The sequence below is a fragment of the Poromitra crassiceps genome, assembly GCF_964638095.1.
Source record: "Poromitra crassiceps genome assembly, chromosome: 9".
NCBI lineage: Eukaryota > Metazoa > Chordata > Actinopteri > Beryciformes > Melamphaidae > Poromitra > Poromitra crassiceps.
In genome coordinates this window covers 29004907-29029236 of record NC_139630.1, presented here as the reverse complement: position 1 = coordinate 29029236, position 24330 = coordinate 29004907, and the positions used below count along the sequence as shown (strand labels likewise).

Below are 24330 nucleotides of genomic sequence, written 5' to 3'. Positions count from 1 at the left end.
CCAGGATTCCACACACATGTTATATATATACACACACACACACACACACACATATATATACACATATACACACAGTGCAATAGTATATATAGTGCAATTGTGCAAGATACGACAAATGAGAATAATAAGAGTAATAATGTGCAATGACAACATATAGCATGTAAACATGCGTTTTCTTCTCAGCAGACAGATGTACAGGGTTACATGAAGGCCAGGCAGTGTGCACACAAAGTGCTGAGGTGTACAGGGTTACATGAAGGCCAGGCAGTGTGCACACAAAGTGCTGAGGTGTACAGGGTTACATGAAGGCAGTGTGCACACAAAGTGCTGAGGTGTACAGGGTTACATGAAGGCAGTGTGCACACAAAGTGCTGAGGTGTACAGGGTTACATGAAGGCAGTGTGCACACAAAGTGCTGAGGTGTGCAGGGTTACATGAAGGCAGTGTGCACACAAAGTGCTGAGGTGTGCAGGGTTACATGAAGGCAGTGTGCACACAAAGTGCTGAGGTGTGCAGGGTTACATGAAGGCAGTGTGCACACAAAGTGCTGAGGTGTGCAGGGTTACATGAAGGCAGTGTGCACACAAAGTGTTGAGGTGTGCAGGGTTACATGAAGGCAGTGTGCACACAAAGTGCTGAGGTGTGCAGGGTTACATGAAGGCAGGCAGTGTGCACACAAAGTGCTGAGGTGTGCAGGGTTACATGAAGGCAGTGTGCACACAAAGTGCTGAGGTGTGCAGGGTTACATGAAGGCAGTGTGCACACAAAGTGCTGAGGTGTGCAGGGTTACATGAAGGCAGTGTGCACACAAAGTGCTGAGGTGTGCAGGGTTACATGAAGGCAGTGTGCACACAAAGTGCTGAGGTGTACAGGGTTACATGAAGGCAGTGTGCACACAAAGTGCTGAGGTGTGCAGGGTTACATGAAGGCAGTGTGCACACAAAGTGCTGAGGTGTACAGAAGCCCGTTGGCTTATCAAAGACATTCAAATGACAGAAGCAGATAATAACATGGACACAAGCTGCAGATATGCACATGTGCTGCTGTTCCAACTCCAGCTGTGAGTGAGTCAGAGTGAGAGTGAGAGTGAGAGTGAGAGTGAGAGTGAGAGTGAGAGTGAGAGTGAGAGAGAGAGAGAGAGAGAGAGAGAGAGAGAGAGAGAGACTCTTCAAAGCCAGCTGGTATGAGGAGCTATAAATGTGAAGGAGAGCTTGTGTGGCTGGAGGTGCAGGGCGACCCAGATAAGAGAGAACGCAGCTGAAACCAGGACAGAGCCACAGTAGACGCAGCAGTAGAGGACGAGTAAGAGGCAGGAGGGGTCACGTCAAGAGAGTGGAGACAGAATGAGATGAGAAAAAAAGCCACAGAAACTTGAAAGAACAGAACAGTGAGAAACTGGAAAGAGACCGCTATTGGTCAGATGTGTCTGGGGGGGGCGGGAGCAAGAACGTAAATACAGGAAGAGGGTCCTGTGTTCTGAACGTGTGCACATTGCTATGCAATTTAATATGGAGACACAGCAGAGCTGGCATTTACAGAGACCCTAAAGTCCTGAAAGGTGATTATTTGTGATATCTTTACACCACAAGACGTGGATCTTGTGCGCAATCTGCACACATTATTTTCTTGTGTCCAGAAGATAAACGTGCACACAAGAAAAACAAAATCAGCCTGTCCACAGGGACACCTTTTCTTCCGGGTCAGAAAGCTTTGGAAATCATGCCCAGAGCGCTTCGACGCGCAGACACAGCGCTCATTTGTTGCCGTCGAAAAAAAGTGACATTGGAGAAGCAGCGCGCCTCTCCAAAAGCTCAACTTTTCTCTGCTCGAGGCGCCCAGAGCGCTCCGCCCAAAAACACTAGCCAGAACCCTGACTGCACTTCAGAGGAAATGTCGTGAAAATACTATACTGCTGTAGTTGTGTGGGATCGAGGTGAGATCACGTCCCCACCACAGACAGCAGCCCACTCCAGCGATGGTTCGGAACCGGACCGAGACAGCACCCGACCCGAGTGCGATTGCCGTGTTCACACACCTGCCCAAACGAACCGCACCGAGGAGGAAAACCAACCAGAGTCCCAATTTTTTCAGATTAAAAGCGCAGGTATGAAAACGCCCTAAAATCCAGAGGGGAAAGCCCGGATGCGTGTCGTTTCTGCAGTGTTTCTGGTTGTTTCTCTCACACAGGGGAGTCTGTAAGCCCACCTGTCCCCAGTGTGAACACGCCTCCTGCACATCCTGCCGTCCCACCGGCTGCCGACACGGGCGCTTCCTGATGATGTCATCAGCATCATCAGCGAGCCGTTGATCCCCCCACTGTGGGGACCAACGGCAACCATCAGATCTGGGAAAAGTCAGCAGGTTAATTTGGACGCCCTCCACTATGGAATTATTTGCCTATCTAAATGCAAGAGGTCATTCAAGCAATTTGAGAGCATGATTTATCCATTTCACGTTCAGATTTTGCACCCTTGGACTCAAAAAGCCCCCGCGTGTGCTTCAATTTGCTCTGCTTGTCTTCAAACTGTACGCTCACACTCAAAAGTTTTCTGCTTGGACAGATTTCCTGCACTCGCACTCAAAGATCCTCTCCTCACACTTACATTCGCTCTTCTCAAACTCTGTGCCTGCATGTAAATGTCCTCCTCCCCTCCTCCTTCAAACTGCTTCTGTGCACTCTTGAAACTTCTGCTCTTGGATCGCTTTCTCTTCTCTCAGACTTTTTGTGCAACAATCCAGTCAGAAATCCACAGCCAATAGAATGGCAGGATAGTGTCACATCATGATCCCCGACCCAGCGATCATGTGACACTATCCTGCCATTCTATTGGCTGTGGATTTCTGACTGGATTGTTGCACAAAAAAATTGAGAGAAGAGATCCGAGAGCAGAAGTTTCAAGAGCGCACAGAAGCAGAAGGGGGAGGGGAGGAGGACATTTACATGCAGGCACAGAGTTTGAGTGTGAACAGAGTGAATGTAAGTGTGAGCAGAGGTTCTTCTTTGAGTGCGAGTGCAGGAAATCTGTCAAGGCAGAAAATGTTTTGAGTGTGAGCGTACAGTTTGAGGACAAGCAGAGCAAATGTAAGCACACGCGGGGGCTTTTTGAGTCCAAGGGTCCAACATCCAGTGTTTCCCATACATAAAGGAATTTGTGGCGGGCCGCCACAAAAGGATTTTGACCCCCCCCCCAAAAAAGGGGTGATTTTTTTACAGTGCACCTGACCGCAACATGCAAGATACCCGCTGAATAAGTGTCCAATAAATGTTCATGTCATTCTGGCCAATACTTCCGTTATAGCATTTCAGTCTGGAATATGGAATATCTTTCAATAATCTATGATTTAGCTGCTAAATCGCCATCTGCTCGCTACCCAGGCACTTATGTATGTACTTAACCTAACTAACTTAACCTAACTATCCGGTATGCACAACATTGTCAGCCTAAACTCTGGCTGACACCCCAAAAACCTACAATCCGCTACAGGAAAATGTATATTGTTTGTTTATTAACTGGCCCCTCACCTTCTATCATTTCACGAAAGTGGCAAAGCAAGTTGAGTATCCCTGACCTATAGGGAGAAATTTAGTTTGTCATTGTAAACGCACAGCACAGTAATGACGACATGTTCTTCATAGATCTAGCCTTTTCATTTTGCTCTTAAGCTTTCTCAAAGTACACCAAATTCATGCATTTTACTTTAAAATGTTAAAAAAAAATCTTGCGGGGGGGGGTCCCCCACCACAAATACTCAAAATTCTGTGGGAAACACTGAAATCTGAATGTGAAATTGATAAATCATGCTCTCAAATTGCTTGAACGACCTCTTGCATTTGGATAGGCAAATAATTCCATAGGTCCATTTGATTTCCTACAGGGGCAGCAGGCAGCAGCACAAGAGGATGTATTTGACCTCAGCAGCTCATTTAAATCATTCTAATGTGTGTGGGCTGTAGGGCCATAATATGAGTTCCATCCACACTGCAGGAAAAAAACCTGGTTTCCCTCCAACACAGTGCTTCTCAAATCGGGGTCCTTGAGATGGTTCCAGGGGGACCCCGGAAAAAAGGGGGATCATTTATTTTCACTAGAATCCCATCCATAAGTAACACAATGACAGGATGTATGGCTATTTATTTGGTCATGGGTTTCCTCCTACACTTTCTGTAAGAAAACATCTAAAAGCTAAGATGGTCATCGGTTGGGGGTGCTCGTGGTCTCATCCGTGTCATTTGAGGGATGGTTCGCCGGCGTGGACATGAAAAGGTTTGAGAAGCACGGCTCCAACAGACTGAGCTGAAAGAGCCTGTGATGCTTTCCCTGTAACAGATGGCCAGGAGGGACGAGAAGTGGAGCACACAGATGCTCACACACACACACGCGCGTGTGTGTGTGTGTCTCAGTCCGCGCGCGCGCACACACACACACACACACACACACGCGCACGCTCACACACACACACTTTGAATCAGGGCTGCAGCTTCTCACACAGCGAGATGCAGAGAATCAAAGACAGGAAATGACATCATGAAGACGAGCTGGAACTGAACCCAGCCATCCTGCCAGGCACTGCTGCCATGCTCTACTGCAGGATGTGTGTGTGTGTGTGTGTGTGTGTTGCTGTGTGTGTGTGTGTGTTGCTGTGTGTGTGTGTGTGTGTTGCTGTGTGTGTGTGTTGCTGTGTGTGTGTGTGTGTGTGTGTTTGACTAGCCTGATGCATCTGACTGAATTGTCAACTCGTAAGAGTTTCCTTCTTCGGTCTGACTGCCCTCACTGTAACCCATTTCCGTGGGGGAAATCCCAGAGGGGGGGATTTGAATTTTCCCTAATCCACACACACACACACAGACAGACAGTTGAGAGTTTACAGTTCAGTTGAATTAGTCACTTAAGACTACTGGGCAAATAAGAGGTAATAGCCAGCTATCAGAACCATGGACAGCGCTCTGACACGTGGTCACAGCCAGGGTATTTGAACAGGCATCAATCAGCACCTGAGAGCAGAGGACAATGTTTCATGTTGATTAAGCAGCAGATCATTTTGTTATAGATTTCGACGGACTATTTTACAAAAGAAAACCATGACAGAGATGGCTTTGCCTTTCGAGGGTATATACAGTATATAGCAAATATGGCACAACGTTAGATCTATCTAGATCTAGATCAGGGACGTCACTAGAATTTCTAACGCCGATACCCAGGAAAATATATCGATAACTCGATAATCGATAGCACCTTTGATACCATGTGGGGTAAATGACAACACATCAAGAGGCTTCTCCATAATCTGGGGTGGATGTTTGAGTCATTTGCAAGAGCTCGTTCTCTGCCCAATACTCTCTCCATGGACCCCTCTACCCCAGAGCAACCACCCTGCCTGCACTCTCTCCATGGACCCCTCTACCCCAGCGCAACCACCCTGCCTGCACTCTCTCCACTGACCCCTCTACCCCAGCGCAACCACCCTGCCTGCACTCTCTCCACTGACCCCTCTACCCCAGCGCAACCACCCTGCCTGCACTCTCTCCATGGACCCCTCTACCCCAGCGCAACCACCCTGCCTGCACTCTCTCCACTGACCCCTCTACCCCAGAGCAACCACCCTGCCTGCACTCTCTCCACTGACCCCTCTACCCCAGAGCAACCACCCTGCCTGGACTCTCTCCATGGACCCCTCTACCCCAGATACAGGTACATAGATGTCTGTTCAGATGTGCGTTTACTGCGGGGGTTAAATCCCCGATCATGTCTGCCTGGGCTGGGCTAGCAGCTAAATGCTAACCATGCTGAATTTTGAGAACAGGGGGATTTACCCCACCCTGACCACGCCCTCAGCCAGCTACCCCAGCATTTATGACGAGACATCGACTCCAACCTATATAACATTTGACTTGCAGAAGAAGAAGAAGAAAATTGGGGCGGGCGAATTTTCAACAAAAAGTCAACTTTGGCCCCAGTGAATTTCGAATAGTGTTTTTGCTAGAAATGCCCATCCCTAGTGGAGAGGCATGACACTTAACTGCTCAGAAGAAAAGACAAAAACAGCAGCGGAGATTAGGAGATAACCGGTGAGAACATTCAAATCATTCCAAGCGAGCAACAGTCTCCCAGACGCAGGCGTGCAGCCTTGGTGAGAGAATTTCAGTGAGTGCATCAGCACATTTGAACAACAGCGCGATCATACTGACAGCAGTGATCATTTGGGTGGATGTTTCATACAGTTTCATCTCCTTTTTTTATATTTCTATATTTTTTTTATTTTTTTTTAAGCCCCCACCCCCCGTTTTCTTCCGAATTGTACTTGGCCAATTTCCCCCCCTGCTGCCCCGGCCGCTGCTCCACCCTCTGCCGATCTGGGGAGAGCCGTAGACTAGCACCATGCCTCCTCCGACAGACGCGCAGTTGCCAGCCGCTTCTTTTCACCCGACAGCGGGGGAGCTTCACCGGCAGGACGTAGGTAGCACGTGGGAGGATCACGCTATTCCCACCAGTTCCCTTCCAATACAGTCTCGTCTCTAGCGGAGGTCCTATTTTAGCAGCGGGCCGACCTCCCACTGCCGAATGCATATAGGGGAAACGCAGTTGACGGATTGAGCGGTGTGGTGTGTGGACACAGTCTGCCTGGGAAGCATCCAGTCATGGAACAGCCTGTCATTCCCATTGACATGGTCTTCATGTTCCTACTTGAAGGCGCTTTGGGCGGCTCACAACAGGTGGAGCAGGTTTGACCGCACCCGAACACACCCCGTGAAACCCTTTCAGGAACACGCAGGAATTGCAAAGATGCATGCATGGTCGTCTTGAACATATAGCAAAGCCTAAAACCGATATAAACAGATACACTTAGCAAAAACGCCGGGTAGAGAGAAGTCGGATTAATAGGCCAAACGTATCGCATTAAGTGACTGCGTCATTTTCTGGGTGAACTGAACTGAAAACTAGCTTAGAATAAAAAAGTAGGCAGGGAGATGCAAGGGATTGTTTTTTTCCTGCCCCCAAGGCAAAAGGATAATAAAGTGACATACAGATACCTCTCGTACAATGGACCTTTATAACGGCAGCCATTTTGTGTCTGAAAGGCAGGATGTAACACCGGCGCAAGCACAACATTAATGGGGGTTTCCAACTTCCAATCCATTGAGGTGTTCCAATGCGGGGGGGGGGGGCTCGTCAATGTTTTGCTTCCACCGGTGTTACTTCCTGCCTTTTAGACACAAAACGGCTGCTGTGTGTGTGTGTGTGTGTGTGTGTGTGTGTGGGGGGGGGAGGTGTATTGTATATATTATTGTATACACTTTATGGAACCCTTTACAATGTCGTGTAAAGTTTACATGACGGAGCCCCGCCCATCTGGCGGTCCAAGCAGATTAAAACAAACGGCAGCACTTAGTTATCATGGGCCCATTAAGAGTCTGTAGGGTGGATCTATCAAAAGGATCAGCCCAGTCTATGTAGCCTAATTCTAGGCTTTGCACTAGCATCTCTTAATCTGCCAACAGCACTGATATCTCCTGACCTATTTATAGAGAGGTGAGAGACACACACACACACACACACACACACACACACACACACACACACACTTCCTCAGGGGCTGGTGCACAGGGGAACAAAGGAAGACACTGTATAGAATATATATGGCCCATAGAGGGATGTAATCAGGCAAACCAATCTCACGTTAGAAATGAATGGGAGCTGTGTGTGTGCATGAAAGACATGAAATGACACCCCCCCCCCCCCACATGTAAATGCGTTGACGGTGCTCCACGCCTGGACTTTTTACCGTCACATTTGCGTGCTTCCTGGTTCGCCTGCTGCTGCTATGTGATTTAGGCTTTGTGAAGAGCAGTTGAAAATGGAGAAGTCTGACTGACTGCAGCTGTCGAAAGCTTCCCCAGTTCTCTACAGCGTTTATTTGAACGAAGGCAGGAAGGAACGGCTCCAACACGAAACCTTCCACCTCCACCGGCTCCGTAGCCTGCTCTGGGGGGGTGCTTGGCGGTGGTTTTTATCTTTGGCGAGCTAGCTATGCTAACTGGTCAAAACCATGAAACTTTATGGAAAACGGCAGAGCAAAATACATGATTAGCCATCAGAGGCTGGATCTCACACCACCCAGTCTGATGGAACAGAGCGACCAATAGATGACACCGGTGTGAGGGTCCGGTTAGTGTCGGTATTTTTTCTCTCTCAAAATTGATTTTTTAAATTACGGTATTATTATTATTTTTAAAAATCGATGTATTGTGCAGTCCTACTCTCTGGCCTCTCGCATCAGAACAGAACTAAAGAAGTAAACGGTCCAGAGTTTGATTGAACCACTCTGAACATGCTGGGCGTGAACATGCCCTAACCTATCAGACTGTGCAAAAGAAAAAAATAGAAATCCAGTTGGTGCCAAGCTCTCTCTGGCCAAAGTAACTGCAGCTTCTGAGATTTGGAAATTGGAGAATTTGTGATTTATTTTATATATATATATATATATATATATATATATATATATATATATAAATTGTTCGGCTCTAGTCAGTCTATATTGTGGTTGTGAGAAACGAAATACATGGAACAGCGTTGCATGGATACAAAAAAAGGTACCTGTACATCATCGTTAACGTAAAAAGGAATTGGGATTAGCCTATTAGCAGAATTACAATTTCAACCTGCATTCTAAAATAAAGAACGATAGACAGAAAAGGGGAACGACATCACAGTTTGGTATCGATGTAAATCATAAGTAGTAATGGAAAGTCATCAAGTTACATCCTATTGTGATACTTGGATTAGGTTACCGACTCAAATTCTTTAACCGGTAATTCAACAGGTGATTTTTAACAGTAATTAGTAATTGCATCAGAATACATTTTTTGAAGTAACCATCCCAACCATAGTTTATAATGACTCAATATTCTGGGAAACCTGGGTAGAGGCGGGAGGTGGTGGTGCTCTGACAGGAACAGCCTGAACATGTACTGACAGGAGAAGGTCAGTCCACCGCAGCCTGGCTGCTGCAGCGCTCCTGCATCGCTGCTGATGACATCACAGCGGTGACACGGCAAGGTCAAAGCCTATAGGCGGTGGGGGGGGGGGGGGCTGCAGACGATGACATCATCAGTCAGCCAGCTTCACACTGTCACAGACTGGATGCTCAGATGTGTAGGGCACGGGGAGAAGCAGAAATATGAAAGCTAACCCAGAGTATACCCAACTACAAGGGCAGCTACTGTTGCACAAAGGACAGTGGGGTCCTATATATAGACGGCAGACACACAGGGGACTGGGTTTCGTTCTAAATTTTTCAACAGCGGTAGCTTGATTTCAATAGCGTTGCCAAATCAATAGCTTTGTCAGTATTGATTTGAGGCAATCACGTTTATTCTAGAGCAGTGATACTCAACTTGCGGCCCGCAAGTTTTTTTTTTTTTTTTTTTTAAACAGTGCACCTGAACGCAACATGCAAGATACCTGCTGAATAAGTGTCCAAATGTTCAGTCATTCTGGCCAATACTCCACTTCTGTTATAGCATTTCAGTCTGGAATATGGAATATCTTTCAATAATCTATGATTTAGCTGCTAAATTGTCAAATACTGCCGTCTGCTCGCTACCCAGGTACTTCTGTATGTACTTAACCTAACTAACTTAACTAACTATCCGGTGTGCACAACATTGTCAGACTAAACTCCGGCTGACACCCCAAAAACCTACAATCCGCTACAGAAAAATGTATATTGTTTGTGTATTAACTGGCCCATGGCCTCCTATCATTTCACGAAAGTGGCCCCCGGGCAAAGCAAGTTGAGTATCCCCGTTCTAGAGTCTACTCTTGTTTGTTAAGCGCAAGTGCAGCATACTGGGGGCTTTTATTTTGAAGGCACGTCAAAGCCAAGCAGTCGTTTTCACCGGAATACTTTATTTTGTCAGAGACTATGGGAGGTGGAGCTTGTGTCGCTAGGCAATGAAGCCAGAGAACTCACCCACGTTTAACATTTGAAAATGGATCGCACACACATTTTAAGTAATGTTAAGTTATGATGGCAAAGAAAACAAAACAAAATTAAAATAAGATTCCTTCAAATATGTCATACCTCATTGTATCAGTTGCTAATTAAAATATGCTTGCCATCATCAGTTTAGAGAGCTGAATTGTGTTGTCACAAATCACCTGCCAGTAAAAAGTACTGGTGCCAATACGGTCACATGCTACAGGGCAACACAGTATGGACAGACTGGTCATTCTGGCTCAAAGTATTTGAACCATTTTGCACTTATCTCCTTTTGAGACAAAGTGCTTTGTTTTCTCATGCTAACGGCCATCTTGTTTTCTCATGCTAACGAGCATCTCTAAAGCCACACTGTGTGGACAGACTGGTCCTTCTGGCCAAGAGTCATTAAGTCCAAATGTCCATCGATGTCCAAATGCCAGAAACCCCACATGTATGGTCACGTTTGGAGCATCACCAACACAGTGATTTCACTTCACTAGTATGGCGATCGTTTCTCATTTTGAAACGTGTCACTGACTTGCAGGACTTGATCCGTTTCTCATTTTGAAACGTGTCACTGACTTGCAGGACTTGATCCGTTTCTCATTTTGAAACGTGTCACTGACTTGCAGGACTTGATCCGTTTCTCATTTTGAAACGTGTCACTGACTTGCAGGACTTGTTGGTGTATGAAGGGGCATCACGCACTCTATGGCTAGCGCTACCAAGACGACATCAAGAGTCTCTGGCACAGGTCAGCCTGTGACTGACAGACATGTTCAAAGTCACATTTTCACAATAGAACAATAGAACAGGTACGATCGGGAATTAGACTAGAGAGCCAACACAAATGTCTTCATAAAGAGGTGATACTGTATATATCGCTTTTACTCCTCATGTCAAAGCTTAGGTTATTCAGGTCACATGAGAAAGACCATAGATGCATGCTTACTACAGGAAAATCCCATTCACTCTACTTACAGCTGTACTCTACTGGTCAACTCTACTGGTCAACTCTACTGGTCAACTCTACTGGGGAGCTCGGGTTTTGGCCCTGGGCCCAGAATTCTCTCACTTCCTTGATTCTTGAGAAGTACCTACAGTGAAGTGTTCAAATAAAACCAAAAAGGGAAGGAAGGATTTTCTGGCTGGGTGGTAGGAATATAACTTTACAGTGCCTTGACAAGCTTCCGCTATGCTCTAGTAGTACCAGCTGGATATTTGGTTACTGGCAGGCATTGCCAGGTCTGCTTGGCTGGAAAACAACAACTCACCAGTCCATGTTTGGTTAGTGGGGAAAAGATGATCAGAAGCAACCAAAGCCTACAGCAGGGGTTTCCAAAGTGTGGGAGACTGAGCCTCCCCTCAGGGAACATATAGACAAGGTGCGCCTCCGCAACCCCCCACCCCCCATTCATTATTGCCATTATTACTATTATGTTGTATGCTCCACTCGGGTACAACGAGTTCCAAAAACGTTGTAAACATCTTCATCCTATATTCTTTGAAGATTTTAAAACGTCTTTATGCTTCTTTGTGCAGGCAGCGTGGCCAACTTAAGTTGGCTGTGCATTTTCTTCTCCGATTTTTCCGCGTCACGTCGCACCTCCCCTGAAATTGGTTTGCGCCCCCCAGGGGAGGCGCACCTCACACTTTGAAAACTGCTGGCCTACAGAATGATCTGAACCCCTGGGCATGGCATGGCATGGCATGCCGACGGCGTGAAGCCGCTTAACATTTAATAGCCAAGTTTGACTATCCGGAATTAACATTAGAGATATCAACATCATCATTTTGTCTAGTCGTAATTACATCGTGGCGAGTCAGAATTTGCCTTCAAGATATCGATAACGTCATCCTTCCTAGTCAAAAACAACATTTTGGATATCCACAATGACAGACAGTTCAGTGGCCTTGTGGTTTGAGTGTCCGCCCTGAGACTGGGAGGTTGTGAGTTCGATCCCCGGCCGCATCATACCAAAGACTATAATAAAAATGGGACCCATTGCCTCCCTGCTTGGCACTCGGCATCAAAGGGTTGATTGGAATTGGGGGGGTTAGATCACCAAATGATTCCCGAGCGCGGCACTGCTGCTGCTCACCGCTCCCCACAGGGGATGGGTCAAATGCAGAGAACAAATTTCGAACACTCAAGGTGTGTGACAATCGTTGGGACTTTACCTTTACATCCTAGGACAAATTATGTCACAATTATCTGCAATTCACATTGCAGATATTGGCAACTGAATGATGACAGTTGCCATTAGAATACAAATAATTAATTCTGATATCTGCAAATACATAACCAGGCTAGCTATTGAATGTTAACTCATTGAGTGCCATGGACGTCCTTCGACGTCCAATTAAATAGTGACGTAGAGTGCCACGGACGTCCTTCGACGTCCAATGCGTTTTTTGACGGTGGGACGTCGATCAAAGCCTTCCGCAGCTCCTGTACAACTATAGTAGCTATTGGAGGTCTATAACCTATTTTACAGAACCCTTAGGTGGCGACAGTGCTCTCCAGATTACAGAAATGTCAGGAATACACAGCCTGAAATAGCCTTGATCAAAGATCACCCGCTCATGCTGCAGTCCAGAGCCATGTAGATTGTTCTGGCTGCAACTGACGGTGCGTGCGAACACAGTCAATCCGCGCACACAACTGAGTCCTTCTGCCTCTGTCTGTCTGTCAGCATAGTTTCTCCACATGATTAGCCGCTAGAAAAGCAGCAGCGCGACACTGAAAAGCCAAACCTTTCACTGCAGTCCGCGTGTGGCTTCTCCATGTTGCGCTGCCTGGGAGGCGGCGCACCAAAAGCATTCCGAAAATAGACGCTTGGTGCGAGGCTGTGTGTTACTAGTGTGGGGAGGAGTTTTCAGCTGAGGGGGGGGAGGGGGGCTGGGGCACACAGGGCAGGACACAACTACACCACATCACTACATCAGAAAATATTATCTAGAGTCAGTGAATGTGCTTGAAATGCTGCATTTCACAAAAGGCTGAATATCTCAGCTTATAATTTGAAATGCCTGAAAACGCTGAAAACAACCTATCTTCTCCGGCTCATAACTAAAGAACGGAAAATGGTATCAATAAACTTTTTTTTGCTGATGATACAATAGAGTCTCCTTGTTCTTTTTGCGTGTTCGGTGTTTACATAGTAATATCACACAATATTCTGTGGGCCTCGAGAAATCACTGAAAACGCTCTGAAAACTCTGGCACTGGGAGCGTCCGTTCTCCAAAAGTGGCTGGCACTCAATGAGTTAAAATGGCTTGCCCTAGCCGGGGCAGTTCAGACGGACACGATATTGGACTCACCAGCACTTCGTTGCAGATGTCCTTCAGCTCCTGCTCCACCTTCTCCCGGTAGGCCTTGGTAAGCTCGGGGTTCATGCCGTCCTTCTTCTGCTCGATGGAGGAGATGACCCTCCAGGCGGAGCGCCGGGCGCCCACCACATTCTTGTAGGCCACCGACAGCAGGTTCCTCCAGTCCATCTCCAGCTCGCCCTCCTGCTCCACCACCTGCTTCATGTAGGACGTCATGTCGTCGTACCGCTCCATCTGCTCTGCCATCTTGGCTCTGTCCACCAGATCCGACTTATCCATGTTTGAGGGGTGCGTTTTGTTGGGTTGGAGCCCTTGCTGCTTGTGCTGTGTTACAGTATGCGAAGTCCACAGACTCCGGGGAGGGGAACCACCACGGGAGGGAGCTGACTGGGAGTGGTGGGATAGTTGAGCTGGTTCAACTGGCTTTGCTGCTCTGACGCGTTTTGTCTTTTGCTGGACACCTGCTAACACAAAGGGGGGAAAGGATTGAATGAATTTTAGGATGGAAAATAACGAAGTGTAACTCAAGACACGAGAAAACCTGTAATCCATACTGTATGTGCAGCAGGTGAAACTTCGCAACAAACACAATATTGATTGTGAATGTGAACAGGTATACTAGGTGTGATGTTTGGCGTTCTCACATGGAGAGAACAATAGATACAAATCCTTAAAAAAAAATTACAATTTAATGCTGCTTTGCGAGCAAAGGCTTGTACCTGGTAGAATATAAATCAGATGGAGGTAAATTCGGCATACTGATGAATAGCCAGACGGCCCTGCATTGCAATATAATCTCATGTTTTAGAAGTGGCTCTATGCCTCCAAGCTACCGCCCATCCCGGTGTACGTTACTTTGACGGAGGGAGATGGTGGCAGAGTAAGAACATTTTTCACATTTTAACGACTTAATGCTCGATATGTTGGGTGGTAGCATATTTTAAAAGCGGGCTCCCAATGATTAAGAACACGTTTCGAGTGTTGGTGTATAAGATAAATATAAGCAGATATGCACGGCAGTGTTAGATGAGCACATTTTTGAATGGAGTTCGGTGAAATCGTCTCGATACACGGGACCCTCCATGACAGCTAACGCTAGTTGGTGCATTTTAGCTGGCAGCTGGCCTGAGTTTGAGCTGATGTTAGCCTGGAGAGCATCAATGAAACGTGTGCCTGTGATGGCGATTATTGTCAGATGGATCCAGAAGAGCTAATTTAGCTCATGCCACAGCAGCGTGGGACATCATCGTCGTCATCATCATCAATGTCAAGTGAATGGAGTCAGCAGGCAGCATCGTTGTCGTCGTCCCTCCCTCGCTTGCTAGCAACACCTTAGCTAGGTTTAGCTACCAGTCCCATAGCGCTATAATGGCAGTCCTTGCCTTTCACACAAGGCTAATGGTAGCCGAGTAGCGCAGCCTGCTAACACCAGGCTAAGCTAGTATCAAAAGAAAGAGCAGGAAGATAAGCCTTCACATTTCTAAATGCAGTACAATTGAGATGTTCCGTCACAGCACTCACATCCACACAACGTGGACAAGTCATGGAACTCACCGTAAAGACTCCGACTTTAATCAATTGGACAGTTGAATTTGCCCCACACAGAAGACAAATCCGATCTCTCCCACTCTCTGTGAGCTGGAATCGAGGAAGTGAGAAAAACAGACAACTTCAACCGAGAACGACGAAGAGACCCGCCTACCAGGTGGATTTTGACCAATAATAGGGAGGTATGCTGTGATGTTGCCTTTTGCCGCGAAACATGGAACCAATAGAGAGGCAAAAAGGGCGAGGTAGGAAGTTCACGTCACCATACCGCCACACGCCCACTCGCGCGCACAGGCACGCGCGTACACGCATGCACGCACGCACGCACACACATCACACACAAAACACACACACACGCACACGCACACGCGCGCACACACACACACACACACACACACACACACACACAGACACACACACACACACACACACACACACACACACCTTTTGGTATGACAAGAATCTTGTGCTCTTATTACCGTAGGCTAGCCTATATCTTGTCGCTAAAATAATACAATTATGATTCCCTATTACGATTATTATGAGTCCATATTATTATTATTATCCCCAAATTGTTACCAACTTTTCTCAATACTGAGTCCAACCCTCTTCACTGGTATTTGGCAAGTTATTGAAAATTAGTAGTTTACACAGTTACTGCCTCTCTCAACAAGTGATAAAAGCAATTCATGCTAGTTACTAATGCACATATGATGTTAGTGTTGCTGTGGCACAGTGTGGGACAAACAGACACACCTACTGTATACTGAGATGGGAATCACCTGTGGTTAGGGAACATTGTGTCCTGGTACAGTTGCACCACGGACTGACTGTTAATCAGTTCCTGCTTAGAGATCCTGGCAACAACATGTCTGATTATTGCCTATCTTAATAAACAGCTGAAGCAAATAGAACTGCGTTCTTATTTATAATCAGACAGCCTCTCCTCTTCCTCAATGACGACCATACGCGTGGACTGTCCCGTCGAGGGATGCACGTGTGTGGCCACACACACGGAGGCTGCAATAACAGCAGCCATGCTCATCGCGCATGCTACCACGCACAAAGCAGCCCGGGGAGCGTCGGAAAAACTCAGGCGCCCTTCCATAGGACTGGCCGGGACTGCCGAAACCTGGGCATACTTCGTGACCCGGTGGAGCGAGTATAAGGTAGGCACCAAGCTCGCCGGACACAGCGTGGCTACCCAATTATTAGAGTGCTGCCGCGGGCTTCACGATCACCATGACCGACGTGCAACCGTGCAGCCGCTTCCTGGAGGCGATTCACAGCTTCCCGCGGCCTCGCAAACGTGACCGACGTCAGGACGTGGTTCGGACTGGTCAACCAAGTGGCCTACGCTTTCAGCATGGCCGAACGAATGCAGCCATTCCGGAGGCTCCTGGAGAGCGGGGCACGCTTCGAGTGGTCCACGGAGCTGGAGGACATCTTCCGCGAGTCGAAGGGCGTGATGCCGACATGCCTCGCCACGGACTGGTCGAAAGAGGGCATTGGTTTCTGGCTGTTCCAGAAACACTGCCGATGCACGCCTGTAAAGCCCTTCTGCTGCACCGATGGATGGAAGGTGACCCTGGTCGGCAGCAGGTTCACACATGCGGCGGAATCCAGATATGCACCCATGGAGGGCGAGGCCCTCGCCGTCGCAGACGCCTTGGACAAGGCGCGCTACTTCGTGTTGGGCTGTGAGGACCTGATCGTCGCGGTTGACCACAAGCTGCTGCTGAAACTCCTGGCGGACAGAGCACTCGACGACATCCCCAACCCCCGCCTCAGGAACCTCAAGGAGAAGACCCTGCGCTATTGTTTCCGCATCGTGCACGTCCCGGCATGAAGAACAAGGCAGCGGATGCCATGTCACGCAGGCCGGTAGGCACCACACGGCCGTCACTCATGGACCTCCCCGATGACAAGGCCGCTGCAGTGACTCACCTCCCGCCCAGCACACACGGCGATATCCTGGCCCTCATCCGGCAGGGCGACCCGGAGGTTGACGACGACGCTGAGGAGGATGACCTGGCCTGGTGCGCTGCGGGCCTCGAGTCGTTGCGGTCCGTGACCTGGGATCGCGTCAGGGAGGCCACCAGCAGCAACGACGACATGCGCGCACTGGAGGAGATGGCGGCGGACGGCTTCCCCGACTCAAGGATGGGGATGCCGGGGGCCATTCGTGACTTTCACCAGTACCGCGAGTACATCACATCGACGGACGGAGTGGTCCTCTACAAGGACAGGGTCGTCATTCCAACCTCGCTCCGCGGCGAGGTGTTGGGCGCCCTACACGCAGCCCACCAGGGCGTTTCGATGATGACCGCTCGTGCTGAGTCCTCTGTGTTCTGGCCCGGCATGTCAGTCGACATCTCCGCCGCTCGGAACCACTGCGAGCACTGTCACCGGGTGGCGCCCTCTCAGCCCGGTGCGGACCCGACCCCCATCATCCCGGCAGTTTATCCCTTCCAGGCGGTGTGCTCTGACTTTTTCATGCACAGAGGTGTCCACTACCTCGTGACGGTGGACCGATACTCGAGCTGGCCGATCAGAGAGGACGACAGGCGGCGCCACTAGCCTCATAGATCACCTGCGTCGTGCCTTCGCGACGTACGGGACGCCTGAGGAGCTCACGTCGGACGGGGGGCCGGAGTTCACCTCCGTCGAGACCAGGTCTTTCCTGCACAGATGGGGCGTGCACCACCGCCTCTCATCGGTGGCCTTCCCTCACGGCAACTGCCGCGCAGAGATTGGGGTGAAGACGATGAAGCGGCTCATTGCCGACAACACCGGCCCGAAGGGTGAGCAGGACACTGATGCTGTACAGAGGGCGGTACTGCAGTACCGTAACACGCCCGACCCTGACACGAAGATATCCCCGGCGATGTGCGTGTTTGGGCACCCGATACGCGACTTCATCCCGAATGTCCCCGGGAAGTACAGGCCACACGAGACTTGGCGTGAGACGCTGATGGCGAGGGAGGAGGCCCTCCGTAAGCGCCACATACGCACGGCTGAAGTCTGGGCGGAGCACACTCGGCGCCTCCCACTCGTGGTGGGGGATTTGGTCCGCGTTCAGAACCAGACGGGGCCCCACCCCAACAAATGGGACAGAACTGGTAGCGTCGTGGAGGTGCGCCAACACGACCAGTAGTCAAGATCGACGGCTCGGGCAGAGTCACGCTCCGGAACAGGAGGTTCCTGCGCAAGTTCAGCCCGGTTCGCAACGACCAGCCGCTGCCCCGGTCGATCTGTGACGACCTGGCACTGTGCATCACCATGCCGGCGCCTGCCGTGATGCCGCAGCCACTGGACCTTGACCCCCCCGCCCCCGACGCTGGCGTCAGCGAGCCCTCCCCGGCATAGGCCTCTGCCCGCCCCCGCTACACCACCGGCGTCGTCGCCCGTCGGGCCCGTCGCCCCTGAGGCCCCGTTGGCCCCTCCTCTGCCGGTGCCCGCCGGTGCGGCGTTCCACCAGGGCGGCCAGCGTGCCTGCCTGGCACAAGGATTAGTCTATGGATTAGCCCTGTGCACACTCCACACTCCACACTCCACACTCCACGCTTCACGCCTTCGTTTTTCCCTGTGGATTACTTTTTCTGTGGATTACTTTTTCTGTGGACTATTTTTCTGTGGATTACTTTTTCTGTGGACTATTTTTCCTGTGGATTACTTTTGCTGTTTTTTTGCACTGTTCTGCTTGTTACTGTCACAGCCTTTATCTTTCCTGATGGTTCAGTTCTGATAAAGACTCGGGGGGGAGATAGGGGTCATTGTGTCCTGGTACAGTTGCACCACGGACTGTTTTGCTGTTACACTTCCTGTTAATCAGTTCCTGCTTAGAGATCCTGGCAACAACATGTCTGATTATTGCGTATCTTAATAAACAGGTGAAGCAAATAGAACTGCGTTCTTATTTAGTGGTTGGTCACATTTACATCAATTTAATCAATATGTTTTCACTATTTGTCTCCATTAAAAAATGGGGGGATTTTAAAAGTAGTATTTCAATGCAATTGCTGCACTGGAATGTAGCCTGTTAGGTTTTGTTTTGAACTTGTAAATGAAAGTTTTGAAAAGATTGTGTAGTATTTGCAGAATTTACACGGTTTTGCTGCTGGTTGACTTTGAGTGAGAAAATTATTAAATACATTTGAAAGCTGTGGTGGTTTGTTGTGCTAACAGTGTGAAGAATTCTGAAAGAGTGAGTCTATAGCTTCATTTGAGACATGCTCGTAGTTGTAACCTGTTAAAGAAAAAGTAATATAAACCTGAAAAACTCCTGACATTAGAACAACCAGGCGCGCGCGTGTGTGTGTGTGTGTGTGTGTGTGTGTGTGTGTGTGTGTGGTGGAGGGTGATGCCACCTGAACTCACTTTACATTCCTTGTCCTTTATGGAATCCAGTTGGCTTTGCTCAGAGGGACATGCTCTCTTCATAGCTCACATCACAGCCTCTCCTCTCTCTCCCCAAAGGGTTTTTCATAGTCGCACGTCACTGGCTGATTACAACTCCGCTCACCAGTGTGCTGCTCCAGAGGTCACTGGCTGATTCAAACTCTGCTCCCCTGTGTGCTGCTCCACTCTGGAGCACTCCATGGTGCTGAACCTGTGTGCCGTGTGCATCACCCATGCGGGTGCATCGTGGTGGATGAGTTGAGCCCTATCCCCTCCCCTTATATATGAAGTGCTTTGAGTAATAGAAAGGCGCTATAGAAATGCAATCAATTGTTATTATATCAGTGCAAAGTGGTCCTTGAGGGCGGCTGTAGCTCAGGAGGCAGAGCGGGTCGACCGCTAATCGCCTTGGATAAAAGAGGTCGGTGGTTCGATTCCCGCCTCCTCCAGTCTGCATGTCGAAGTGTCCTTGGGCAAGATACTGAACCCCAAATTTTTTTTTTTTGATTGATTGAGTTCTTTATTGATAATGAATACACAGTATATTAGGGGTGTCACAATATATCGTCCCACGAAATTTCGCGATAGTAAAACGTCACGATATGTATCGTTGAGATGAAATCTCATATCGTGGAAAAAAAAAAAAAAAAAAAAAAAACATTTTTTTTTTTTTTTTTTTTTAAATAGACAAAGAAACGTCTTTGTTTGTTGAAGTTCAATGTGTGGAAAGTAGTTCAGTTGAACAAGTCTCTGAAGAGACACATGAGAAGTTATACAGGAGAGAAACCATTCAATTGAGTTTCTGGCAAAACTGTTTACTTGACAGGAAAAATTGAAGATGCATAAAAAATAGACTAAGAAAAGTCTTGTTGTTTGAGTTTGAAGAAAAACTGAAGATGCATAATGAGAATTTATACTGCTGAGAAACCTTTTAGTTCAAAGTAAATCTAAGTGACGGTGTAACTCATTCTATTTCAAGATAAGCCTTATCTCCAATCTCATGTTTTTTCTAGTTGTTATTGTAATAACAATTTCCCACAACAGCATGTTTTGTATTTGTGCATTTCAAATAAAATACTACTTTTCCAGTCATATATTGTCATTATTCAAGTTTAAAAAAATATTGTTAAAATCGTATCGTATCGTATCGTTATCGTGAACCCAGTATCGTGATACGTATCGTATCGTGAACTGAGTGTATCGTGACACCCCTACAGTATATACAATATACATATATACATACACAGGCCCACCATTATCAAAAGGATAAAAACGCAATAAAGCTGACAGCTTATTTCCATTGCGGTCCTCATGATGACTGTTATAAAATGTGTACTGTTGTGTGTATGTCTGGATGTGTGTAAGTGTGTGATAGTGTGAGTGCCACAAGCACTTGTCAGAGTCTGAGGGTGATGCGTGGGTGTGCCTGCCACGCAGGGGGGAGAATGATATGGGAAAGTGGGGCACAGTGAATAACCAATAAAAATAAGCATACAATAAGATAAAAGACAATTTGTGCTATTAAAAAATAAACCCATCAAATCCTAATAAAAACATACATTAAAAAATAATCAAATAAAATAAATAAAATAAAATAAGATCTCATAACATATAGGGTCGAGTGAGACACCGGCTCAGTTACTGGCTGGCCGACAACAGGTCGCCCCCCACCTCAGACACCTTGGCTACCATCAAATCCATCCTACATGTACCTATACTGGACAATATTTTATAATATACTATAGCATTACATATCATTACCATACAATATTATATACTATATAATAATATAGATATAATATAATATATACTTACTTAAATTGCTCCCGTTGGTGTGCCAGCACCCTACGTGGTAGCCTGCCGCCATCGGTGTATGAATGGGTGAATGAACCTACTGATTGTAAAGCGCTTTGGATAAAAAGCGCTATATAAATGCAGGCCATTTACCATTTTACCATTTCCTTCCAGGGGTTCCAGGGGGTCCCGTATAAAAAAGAGAATCATTTATTTTCACTATAATCCATCCATAATAACACAGTGACTATTTTGGTCATGGGGTTCACACATTTTCCGTAATAAAACATCTAAAAGCATGTTATTGACAGGACAGGATGTAGACAGGGTCATAAAAGTGAGTTTGAAGAAGTGGGTTAAACTAGATGATCAGATCATGCGTATCTGTGTCAGCTCAGACAGCAGGGTCATGTTGCCACCTGCAGGCACACATGCAGCACTGCAGCATCACTTCTTAAAAGACTTATTAGTACTTATTAGTACTACACAGGCTACACATAGTATGATGCAGCAATCTTCAAGTGGAGCAGCAGGGACTTTGCAGGGGTGGGGGGCTAGTAAACACTGTTACTACATAGTTTTTCTCGTTCCTTCTATCTTCTCCTGTGACGACTCCCTGTGGTAATCATAGAATAGAATACTTTATTGTCCAGCCAAGGCAGGGAAATCTAACCTGACGCTGCCAGATGGATGTAGGTTGGTTCACATTTGTTGATTGTGAATTTGTGAACAATACCGCCCCCATCTGGCGGAGTCAGGTTAAGGGAAATCTGCAGCTTGTTTTAGGTGAGACCGAAGACATGCGCAGATCAGAGTAGCCAGCGGAAGCTTGCTGACGTCGACGTTACCACGTGAGATTACTCCACATTGTTGATGGACTCCAGGCAGCTAACGCTAGCTAGCTAACATTTGAAACTAAAGACAGGCGGGTTTCTCTCACTCACAATGGACTCAGAGCAGACGGTAATGTATATCATTCTTCTGTACATTTGTGGTGGTTTAATCCGGTTTAATCAACTTTTTATCGACATGATGACGAACGTGTATACGCTCGCGCAGATAGGTTCCAGTTGAAGTTATTTAGCTTATCGGCGGCATGTATAAACATTCATTCATGTAGGCTATGTTATGTATAAACCTGATCAATTCATTATATTATATTCATTATATATGAATTGTATTTGCAATACAGCCCCAATGCGATTCATATGGGACTGGTAGCCCTCAGGCTCAGGCTAGATCGTTGCCTGTCCATTCGCCTCGCCAAAACCCCTTAGGAAACTCACCTTATTTCTGCACTTTGAAGTCACAGGTGGGGTCGCATGGGGCAACCTTATTATATCGGAAGCATTGAAGCCTAGTTGCTTCAAAAAGTGAACCGTTATCATCATCATCATCATCATCAGTAATGGAGCATCATCATGGGAGCTAGGGCTCTGTCTGTTTGTTTCTCTGTCCCACTGTGATTATCCAACTGTGATGTCATAAATCCCACTGTATAAAAAGTACAAAAAAGGCACGCACATCCAGTGAGGGGTTAAAACCAGGTGCAGGACCGAGGTGCAAATAAGTAATACAAAAATAGAGTCCGCACACTGGCAGCTGCTCCCAAATATTTATTTGACCACAAAAATAATGTGACGTTTCGGGCAAAGCCCTTCCTCAGATAAATCCCACTGTGACATCATCAGTGATGTCATAAATCCCTCATAATCCCACTGAAATCATCAGTGATGTCATAAATCCCACTGTGACATCATCAGTGATGTCATAAATCTGACATCATCAGTGATGCTGGTCTCATTGGCCACACAGCAGCTGAGCTTATGTAGGCCGCACAACGGCCGAGCTGCGAATGCGAGCTGCAGGGCCAGCTCGGCGAACTGCAGGACGGGCGAGGCCGTGCAGCTGCCGAGCTAGCGAGGCCGCATAGCGGGCGAGCCTAGGAATCGATCCCTAGTTCTTTTAAAAGACAAAAGTTTGACGAGAACCGGCCAGTTGCGGCATGATTTGGTGATTCTGCTGGGAAAAATAAATAGGGGTTAGTGCTAGTGCATGTTAAGTTTACACCGATTGTACCCTTTTGGGCCTTTTTTCTAAAGGTTGTTGGCAATTTGCGCAATGTGTCACATCTGCCATCTTTCATTCCGACTATCTTTGCTGTCACATTGCATGTCTGTAGAAGACGATGCCAGTGCGTATGTGTAGTGTTGACATGCAGCATGCAGCTGGCTGGATACCAGGCGAGCATTTTCTAATGAAGTTCCACGTCACAGTGTCTCCAAACACCAGAGAATACATTTGAAATGAGAAAAGATTCAAAACAATAAACATCACTTTGTTGTTTTCACAGCTTTTCTATGTGTGTCAAACTCAATGTCAATACGTTATGTACTGTACTACTACTGTTCATTGTCTTATTGTCTTATACATTCCTCTGTGTGTGTGTGTGTGTGTGTGTGTGTGTGTGTGTGTGTGTGTGTGTGTGTGTGTGTGTGTGTGTGTGTGTGTGTGTGTGTGTGTGTGTGCGCGTGTGTGTGTGTGTGTGTGTGTCTCAGGATGGCTACAGGGAGCCCTGTGCTCAGTGCTCGGCGGTGGACTGGGGCGTTTCAGACGAGGGACGCTTCTACTGCAAGTCCTGCCACAATGTGATTGAGGTGAGGGGACACAGGACAACAACACTGTGTGTGTGTGTTTGGGGGGGGGGTGTTAACTGTAGAACCCTAGCATTTGGTGGACTTTTGAGCCAAACCTCAGTTCTTCTGTGGTGTTTTATGACAGTTGGCATCCTTTATGTTGCATTACCGCCTCCTTCTGGATTTATCCATCCACTGTTTCCTTACATCCGGTCCCTCTTCTCAATTTGACATTGTGTTCCCCAAGATTCTAACTATCCAAAGCTCAGTTACATTAGAGCTTTCATGCAATTTCAGCACGAGCGGGAATAGGAATCAAACCTACAATAATGGCAGCACTCCAGGAGAGAGAGAACAGGAGAGAGAGAAAGTGTGACACAAAGACCGACGGAGAGAGAGAGAGAGACTGATAGGGCTTTCACACCGGCAGGGCTCCGTGCCGGTTCCGGTTCCAGAACCCAAATTTGAACCGGGCCGGCGCGTTCAGACTGAAAAAATAATTGGTTCGGAACCTGAAAAGTTGGTTCTCAGCGGAACCAAAAAAATTGTTGTTTTTTCCTTGGGAACCGTGACATCATCAGTGGGCGTGTCTCATTCTAGGATGTGAAAACGAGCAGGAAGGAGAAGAAGGCAGTG

General features: G+C 47.5%; 2 protein-coding genes across 3 annotated transcripts in view; one reads left to right on the top strand and one right to left on the bottom strand.

Moving 5' to 3' along the window:
• ywhaqa (tyrosine 3-monooxygenase/tryptophan 5-monooxygenase activation protein, theta polypeptide a) overlaps positions 1-14958 on the bottom strand; it is a 28737-nt gene extending 13779 nt beyond the window's left edge. Inside the window, exons 1-2 of one of the 2 annotated variants that reach the window (XM_083642588.1) lie at positions 14870-14958; positions 13307-13776 (exon numbers count right to left, since the gene is read on the bottom strand). In XM_083642588.1, coding sequence (XP_083498714.1) covers positions 13307-13594 — 288 coding nt within the window. In that variant the 5' untranslated portion in view covers positions 13595-13776; positions 14870-14958. Of the gene's footprint in view, positions 1-13306; positions 13780-14869 lie in introns of both variants that reach the window. The other variant, XM_083642589.1, reaches the window with a different exon arrangement.
• A 6974-nt stretch (positions 14959-21932) lies between these two features.
• Positions 21933-24330, top strand: part of taf1b (TATA box binding protein (Tbp)-associated factor, RNA polymerase I, B) — a 17552-nt gene continuing 15154 nt past the window's right edge. Inside the window, exons 1-2 of the mRNA XM_083643132.1 lie at positions 21933-22021; positions 23617-23715. Of these exons, the coding sequence (XP_083499258.1) occupies positions 22004-22021; positions 23617-23715 (117 nt within the window). The 5' untranslated portion in view covers positions 21933-22003. The remainder of the gene's footprint in view (positions 22022-23616; positions 23716-24330) is intronic.